We start from the raw sequence: 8,984 nt of genomic DNA, 5'->3' as shown, positions 1-8,984 counted from the left end.
AATTACCAAATTAGTTGATGTTTCAGTTTGATTTCCTACTGCGCTTCCCTTTAAAGTATGAGGTGGTTTATTGTTGCAATATCTCTTCACACAGGGTAACCACTTATGGTTATTTAAAAGGTAGATTGGCTCTGAGTTAATAGCTTCAATGGGCCTTGTTCTTGCTTTTAATTCTATCCTTTTATATGTACTGGGAAAAGTCAAAGAGAGACAAAGAATCAAGAAAGAGTTGTAGAGTTTCAGTTCCAGCTGATATTTATTTCCTTCCTTGAAAAAGTTCTGTACACAAGTTTATATCAACAATCTGACAGGCAGTGAATGGACACAATTTAGCTGGCATGAGTTCCCCCCTTTCTCTGAGTCTCAAAAAAAGGGTGGTTCCTTTGTTTATGGCATGATTAGAGACAATAAATGATAATTCTACACAGCATATTGCACAGGATGGATGAAAAATAAAGTCAATATATTTAAAAAATGCTTTCATATATATATAAAAAAACAGTCCTGAACTGACCACCTTAAATGTAAGTAAGGATGTGTAAAAGGTAGCAGTTCTAGACAGTGCCTGTCCTCGATAGCAACAACGTACATAAACACACAATCTTTTTGCTTTATGATACAGTCAAATATACAAAGACCGAGTTCACGTTTCATCGTTTTTCCTAATTTTTTCTTTTTTTTCTGAAAAACACAACAGCTATTAACCTGAATCTGAAATACAAATGCTATTCACCATGCCATAAAGATACTAAAACAATTATTAGCTAATAGTTAGCTGACAAGTACAAAAGATTATATATTCAAATACAATGAGAAACGCAGAACAAGTAGGTGTTGCGGAACTCAAGTCAGAAATTTGAATATGCTTGATGTTATCATCCTTGTTGTTTGCTTGCTGTTATTGATAGCCTGTTCAATACAGAAGTTGATTGGCAAATGTGACATCAATTAATGAGAACATCAAGAAATATGTCAAATGTAAAGCTACAATCTCCTCATTTGTTGTCATAGGCAAGTGATATGAAAGAAAATGCAAAAAAACAACAACTAGTGGCTGCTTTAGATGGTTACGCTGTTAAACCCAAATGGTCCACAGGGCAGCCTCTAGAAATAATGCATTCTTGTATCTTTAAGGAGCCTGCAGAGTGGCACTGTAAACGTAGAAGGTAGGCAGATACAAAGGCTGGTGCTGCGTTCAAGTGCTGTCGGAAAAATCGTAATTGTATCCTCTAACTATATCATGCCCGTACTGACGATTATGTCGAGATTGGACATCAAAGGAGTCTTGTCAGTATGTGCTGGTAAAAGTTGAAGAAAGTTTGCCAGATTTGTGGATTAAAACACCATTAACACAACTGAGTAATATTATCTCCTCTTGTTAGGTCACTTAAGTATAAAATACCTTGGTGCTTTTAATTTCTTAGAACAAACAATAGGCACCACAGTGATAGAAGGTCTGTTTTGCTGGTTGTCTTTAAAAAAAAGCATCTGAACAGGCGACACAAAGTCATAGGAACGAGCTTACCATGGTCACTTGAAGGCAGCATGAAAACCAGCCTGCCGGGGTACTAACATTAGGAAATCCAATTCAGCTGTATTAGCAGGCTACACAAACCGATTGTTGACCTCCCCTGTTTTCTATATAGATTTGTACAAAAATACACTGAGAAAATAATCAAACTGTTTCCTCTCTTTTAAGTGTCCAAAAAGTGTGTCCATTTAAATATAAAATTAAATCAAAAGGTTTTGTGTTTTGAAAACTCTAGCCCTTCGCCTGAGAAGGAAATGTGACAGACATACTGACAAACAACCGTGTAAGAAAACAAGAGGACTAGATCATGTATACAAGAAATAAAAAAATGATCAAGTCAAAAATGCTTGGCCCAGTATATAAATACAACATCCCATATAAAATGGTATCTGAATACATGTACAAAACAAAGCTCAGAGGATGAAAAAAAAAATCGGTGAGGATTTCTCTATAACTATCATCTGAAATCAAATCATTTTGGTCCTGAATAGTAGAGAACACGTGTATAAAGTTCAGCACAGATTTGAAGCTGAGTGTGAATCCTGAAGTTCGAGAAATTACAACAGCTGGTGATTATTTCAATGTTCTTATTTTAAAGAGAAGAACCGAAAGCGAGCGCCACCTACCCATTTAAATAACCTAATACTAGTTTTAAACTGCTCGACAATCCCACAGAAAATCTCAGCACAAGATAGGAACAAAGTAGGCTATCATGCTTAACATGTTTTTTTTTTTGCTTTTGAGAAAATATTCGACTTTTAAAAAACATCAACCCACCTCGGTTTCATTAAAAATCCCTCTCGGTGACACACAACAATTAAAAAAAAGATGCCGCACGACAGTCCTATTTCTGTACCTTGTTAGTGGTGAACTTCACTTTGCAATCGGTAAAAAGTTGTGAAAATGTCCCTTTAAAAAAAAAAAAAGAAACAGAGCGACCAACCACGCTGATTACGTGTCGACTGCGCCGCGTGCGCATCAGCCGCGCTCAGGTCGTTGAGTTCACAAACTGTTTTTGGGACTCAAAGCGTTTCGCTCGGTTCAAGGAAGCCGAGCGCGTCCCTTCATTTTCTCCCCCCCCCCCCCCCCCCTTTTCACGCGAGTCTCCGGTCCACGCGTCCCAGGAAAAGCGCAAAAGTAGGCAAACTCATTCGCTTGAAAGTTCAGCCTCTCCAAGAACGTGCAGCTCTCGCGTATCTGGGCTGGTTTCAGTGTGTGTGTGTGTGTGTGTGCGTGCGTGCGGGGTTTACTAGTCTGTTGTAGGCCCGTTATAACGCAAACTATTACGCCCACTCTTACAGGAACGGCTGTTTCCGTGCGTGGTCACATTTCAGCTCCCAGGACATCACCTCTCGGGGTCTGTTCTCCTTCTTCTTCCTCCTCCCGCGTTTGGCCCGCCTCAGTACGTGAACACCAAGTTGGAGATGGTGGACTCCAGCCAGTCCCCGGAGATCATTTCGCTGACTTCGGGCGTGCAGTAGTCGGGGAACTCGAAGTGAGAGCCGCCGGAGCCGGACTCAAAGTTCAAATCCAAGTCCCTGTCCAGCGCCGAGGAGCCGAAGCTGCCCAGCGACATGCTGTCGTAGCTCGGGCTCGGGTTGATGTCGAGCAAGTCGTCCTCGAACTCCTCGTCGTCCTCCGAAGACGAGGAGGAGGAGGAGGAAGAGGGGGAGGCCGACGAGTGGGACGACGCGGAGGAGTGGGAGCCGGAGGGAGTCGGCGAGGAAGCCCGCCGACTGCTGCTGCTGCTGTACGTGTGCCCCCCGTTGCGCTCCGAAGACCCGCCCGGGCTGCTGCCGCTGCCGCCGCCGCCGCCGCCGGGGGAGTCGCCTCCCTCCCCCCTGCCGCTGGCCGCGTCGTCGTACAGGCTGAGGCTGAGCGGGTCGCTCGAGTCCGCCGAGCTGCTGAGCGTGGGGCTGGCCGGGACCACCACGGAGGAGGAGGAGGAGGAGGAGGAGGAGGCGGGGCTGACGCTCAAGTTGCCCCCGCTGCTCCCGAAGACGTACACCCGCTTGGGCTTCTTGCCCTCCGGTATGAGCCTGGCCGCCGAGCACGAGGCCGACTTGGACTTGTAGAGAGAGTTGTGGTGGTGCTCCGGCGCGTGCTCGGAGGCAAACGGTGATGCTTTGGTGCTGTTGTTGTTGTTGCTGCTGTTGTTGTTGTTGTTGTTCCCGAAAAATGATTTGTGGGACTTGCTGCTGCTCGGTGATTTGGAGCCATTCTTCCTGGAAGAGGAGGATGTCTTCGTGCTGGTGTTGCTTGAGCTGCTGCTGCTGAGTTTCTCCCCCTTGTCCCCGCTTCCGCCCGGCTTGGAGGCGCTCGATTTGACCTTCTTCCTCGGGCGGTACTTGTAGTCGGGGTAGTCCGCCATGTGCTTGAGCCGGAGACGCTCCGCCTCTCGGATGAAGGGGATCTTGTCGCTGTCTCTGAGAAGCTTCCACCGCTTCCCCAGCCTCTTGGAGATCTCTGCGTTGTGCATGTCGGGGGACTGCTCCATGATCTTCCTCCTCTCGATCTGCGACCACACCATGAACGCGTTCATGGGCCGCTTGATGTGGCCGCTGGGCGTCTTGCACCACGCGGGGTTCTCCCCCAGCTTGTCCCCGGCGGTCGAAGAAGCCGCGGAGCCCGGGGAGAGGGGCGACGCGGCCGGGTCCAGGTCCATGCACGCCCCGGAGTCGGAGCTGGAATCTCCGGCGAAAAAGGAGAGCGCCTCGGCGGTGCTCTCCGCGTGGCTCATTTTCTGCACCATGCCGCCCAGCTACACGCACGGGGAGGGAGAGCAGCGTACTCGCTCTCCTTGGTCCTGCGATTCACTTTAAAAGCAAACTCAGCTCTTTTTCTCCCCCTCTTCAGTTTAAAAAATATATATAACAATTCACTCCCGGGATGCGCAGTAAACTCGGAACCGTTCAGTCCCGTGTAGCCTTAAAAGGCTGGATGTGTGAAAACAAAAACAAAAAGCAGTTTACTTTCCAGTTTCCAGGAGGTGATAATAAAAAAGACACAGACAGCACAGCCGCACTCTCCGCTGAGTGCACTGTTGTCTGCGCCTCCTCAGTCTCTCGCCTCTGTGTTATAAAGTCAAGTCAGCCGTGTGCAGGCTGAACATAGTCTGTGCGCTCGGGCAACTTCCCAAAAAAAAAGAGCTCCCAAAGCCTGCGGTGTGTGAGACGCGAGTGCTTTTCTCTGCATCAGCTCCGTTCCCTCTTCTCAGACTCAAAAGCCATGCGTGCTGGGGAGGAGAAAAAGACACCTGGAGTTACACAGTTCCACCTTCCATCTGTAGACCGAGTTTCAAGCAGCCCTCCAGTCTCGGTCCCACTTGCTGGTATTTATACTTCCTCACGAGCTACAACGGCGATAAAAATCCACCAATGGGAGTCTGTCACTACCCTGCCTTTGCGCCGAAGCCACGCCCCTCGCCGCTGATTGGCCCAAAATGGAATCTAATAATAATCAGCGCGTGCAATGAGGAGCCTCGTGTCTGACCTCATTCCAGAATACAACAAGAAACTTCAGTTTTTTTTAAAGAGACACCGGTTTATGTTATGGAAGCGCTTTTACCCCTCGCCAGCAGCTCGTGTGTTTACCGTTAACCAGCAGCTATACAGGAAGCTAAGTGTGCTTTACCACACGGGGACCTTTACGCGCAGAAGAGGTTGCGATGCCTGGATAGTACAGATATAGACCCTGGAAATTAACCCATTAACTCATTTTACGTGTTGTTGCTTATGAACGCTCCACACCCACATGTACTGAATAGAGAGAATGTGGAGACACAACACCTGCATTACCTATAATAAGTGAATAATGCAGTAATAATAGTGACAATAATACTATGAATAATAACCACTTAAATGAGCGGGCATTTACTGATCGCTTCCATTTTTAATTGTTTTTAGTAGGTGATTATCTGTCTACAGGTGGTCACTGATCGAGGTCGACACATTTGGAAACAACAACATGTTCAACAGTTAAGCCTCTCCGATAGAGCGCCTCATAAACAGAGCAACATCTCATGGAGACATCATGATCGTTTAGCTGGTGTGAGAAAAAGAACCAAGCTGTATATGCTTGACGCTGCCCCCCCTCTCTCTTTCTCTCTCTCTCTCTCTCTCTCTCTATGAGGTGGGGTTGGGCGGTCCTTTGTCACACAACATACAGAGAAGTGAGGCGAAGAAAAGCAGGTGGCGATGTGTGCAGATTGTCTCAGCGAGCAAACACATCCGCACCCTCACTAAACTGACACCGGGTGCAGTTTGCCGTGGAGTGACACAAACAAGAGCAGGTGACAGCAGAACGCACGGCAGTGCGCATTTCCGCAACGGCTCTCCATTTTACGCACGGATGAAGTGCCATTTCCAAGTTCGAAGTTCTAGCATTGGCAGAACAAACAAAACGATCATGACCGGCGTTGCCTATCAAACTTTATGGATTTCTTTCTGAGTCTTGATAACATGTAAAACTAGTGTTTATGAGCCTGGCATGCCAAATTTACACTAACCCCGTTAACATAATCATTATTATTATTTTTGTAGCTTTTGGTTCTAATACTTAATACTGACACAAGTTGCTTCTTCCGATCAAATGCATTACACCCCAAAAAATGATTCTTTCTTATTTCACTTTAAATCAGTAAATGAGATGGTGAGGAGGGAGGAGGGACAAGCAGACACACGGCGGATACAGGCTGTGTTGGATGGTCGCTAGATGGCGTCGCAGAGCCGGAGAGGACTCAGCTCGACTGTGTTGCAGAAGATTTAGGAAAGGTAACTGAGTTCAGACCAAGCAGCCAGAACAGTTATCAAGGGTGAATTACATAATGCCTCTGTGCGATGGAGAGGCATCCAAGCAATGCTCTGTGTGTGTGTGTGTGTGTGTGTGTGTGAGTGTGTGTGGTTATGAATGCCATGACAGTGGTCATGGAGATCATGCATTGAAATAAAAGAGAATTTAAGTGCCACAGCGTTTGTAAAAATCAGCAGCGTTTGCAATATGTCGCCAATGAAATGATTTGAACTTTTAACAGAGCACATTTCTGCACATCAAAACTAATTGGAAATGGGTGTATGTGTAGTGGCGGGAGGGGGGTAACAGAGAGAGAATGCATGAGGTAGCTGGTAAGACACTTAGAAAATGACTTGGATCACCACTGAGGAATTGGTATGAAAGTATAGTCGCCAGTGTTACTGGATGCATTCCACTGCGTACAATTATATTCAATATGGCCTCATATCTGCAGTGCATCCAAGTAAAGCAATGGGTAATTGGGCTCCAATTTGTGTGTTCATGGAGCAGAACTGCATGGAAATAAGAATGTTAACTCATAAACTCAATGCCATTTTAACAAGCAACTGCAGGAAAACATTATAGACATACATTCTGCATAGAAGCGTGTGCGCCTCGATGGAAATGGACCCAGACGTCAGATAAGAGCACTTTAAAAAAATGTTTTAATGTTTAAGAAGATGCTGTAAAGCAAGTCACACCAACATATCACATTTTCTTACTTACTTACTTTCTTTTTACTACTACAAACCCTCAGGATCTCAGTGCACCCCAAGTGACAGCTGGCGGGCTTTTTTAGCAAACACCTTATTCAGGACCTCGAGCAGGTGTCCTCTATTTGATTCTATTCTTTTCCACAACCCAAAGATAAACAAGACCTTTCACCTAGTTTGGGCTCCACAGTTAACTTGAATGTGCAAGTCTCTTTTTTTGGGGGCTGCAAGTACTTCTCTGTCTCTGCGCTTAGTGCTCACATTAGTATGCCATACACACACCCAGACACACACCCAGACACACACACACACACACATGACCTGAAAGGATAAGTAGTGCATTCAAACTTTCGGCTCTCGCTTTCTCTTACTCTCGGTCTTTCTTTTACTGCTATTGTTCCAGTGAGGTGCAGCTGCCACGCGAGTTGGAGTGGGTCGCGTGCCAACCTTAATCTCAACAGGTGTTCTTTTGGGTGCCCCCCCCCCCCTCCTCTCTTTCTTTGTATGTCCTCTCTCTCTCTGTCTCGGCCCCACCCCCGCCCTGCACTTCCCTTTACTTTTCTTACTCCTCATAATTTTGAATTAGTTTTACTAGAATGACTATAATCATCAGGTTCACTGATGCCAAATCATGTTGTACACGCTTTGCAATGTAAGTAGATAAACGGTTCGGATATGACAACACTATAAACACTGCGCTAAATCAACAACATGCACAGTTTAATTATTTATTTTTTTTACAAACGCAAAACTTTCAATAATAGGATGAGATGTAAAGGAACAGATAGATGTGGAGATGGTGAGGACAATTTACAGAGAAGAGATCCAAACAAGAAGAGTGGGCACATTGTGTAGGAGCTCAGTCCAGTTTCATAGTTTTTCATCTGACTGAAACACATTTTGTTGCTTCCACTGCAATGTCATATTTTCTTCAAATACGTTGTGCATTCTGTTTTGGCTCTTGGTGTAACGTTATTCTGGCAAAGAACTCGACCCCTCTGTTCTGATCCAGGCTGCGGGATGGTGTCTTGTTCCCTCTGTGATCTCTCTGACATTCTCTCCTTCACTCCTCTGTCTCTGCCTCTTCTCTCCTTCTCTCGGCTCTCTCCTCCGTCAGTTGAGCTCAGCTTGTTTTTTATTGGCATGAATATTAGATGAACGGTGTTGCCAAAGCACAGGCATCTCTCTTTCTTTCCTCTCCCTGTCGTACTCTCAGGATGAATCTGATCTAAGGTCATCTGTTATTCAGAACACTGACACCATATGGTCAGCCACCCACTCAGACTACATCCTGTCCGTTTCATGAAAACTTAAAATCTTCCCATATTAAATATTGACCGGCTGTCCCAAACCCAGCTTAGAGTTTAGCCTGAGCTGACTTTAAAATGGATATTAAAAAGTACATTTTTTGTCCTTGTGCTTCACAGCCATAACAATAACACATTTATATTACAACTATGATTCTGCTCTACTACACCAGGCTGTTAATCACAGCGACAGCAGGTTGACCTCTATTGCAATTAAAAATAGTATGCCTCAGGCACTACGTCGGTCAGGACTTCAAAAAGAAATAGACACGTGCAGCCGATGCCCCCGCTGAGCCAGTGTTGTGCTGCAGTGCTGTTGGTGTTGACGGGAATGGACTGCTGTATGGGGTGTCATCCAAAGAATGCCCCCATCTTTAACACTCCTGATTATCTTCACTGCCGGAACTTGTGTGTTTTGTTGGATACCAAGAGATGTAGTAAGATATAAGATGATCTGATGCACTCACACCCGATTATCCACAGGTTGATGTTGGTCACGTAAGATTTAAGAAGATAACCGGTGGATCTGGTGTGTACGATTACAATAGGACAAAGCCAGCCTGTCAAATGAGAGACTTCAGGTGGAGTAAACGCATACCTCCTCCAGGGGCTCGAAAGGGATTCAATCAGTAGAAAGAGAAG

General features: G+C 45.7%; 1 protein-coding gene across 1 annotated transcript; it reads right to left on the bottom strand.

The window, feature by feature from the left end:
• Positions 1-232: 232 nt before the first annotated feature.
• Positions 233-4,890, bottom strand: sox4b (SRY-box transcription factor 4b). Its single transcript, XM_040165166.2, has one exon. The coding sequence runs from the start codon at positions 4,281-4,283 to the stop codon at positions 2,931-2,933; it is 1,353 nt and encodes a 450-aa protein (XP_040021100.2). The 5' UTR covers positions 4,284-4,890; the 3' UTR covers positions 233-2,930.
• Positions 4,891-8,984: the final 4,094 nt, after the last annotated feature.

This window comes from Gasterosteus aculeatus, chromosome 20 (assembly GCF_964276395.1).
Source record: "Gasterosteus aculeatus chromosome 20, fGasAcu3.hap1.1, whole genome shotgun sequence".
Taxonomy (NCBI): domain Eukaryota; kingdom Metazoa; phylum Chordata; class Actinopteri; order Perciformes; family Gasterosteidae; genus Gasterosteus; species Gasterosteus aculeatus.
The sequence above is the reverse complement of the archived record's forward strand: the minus strand, read 5'-3'. Positions and strand labels throughout refer to the sequence as shown.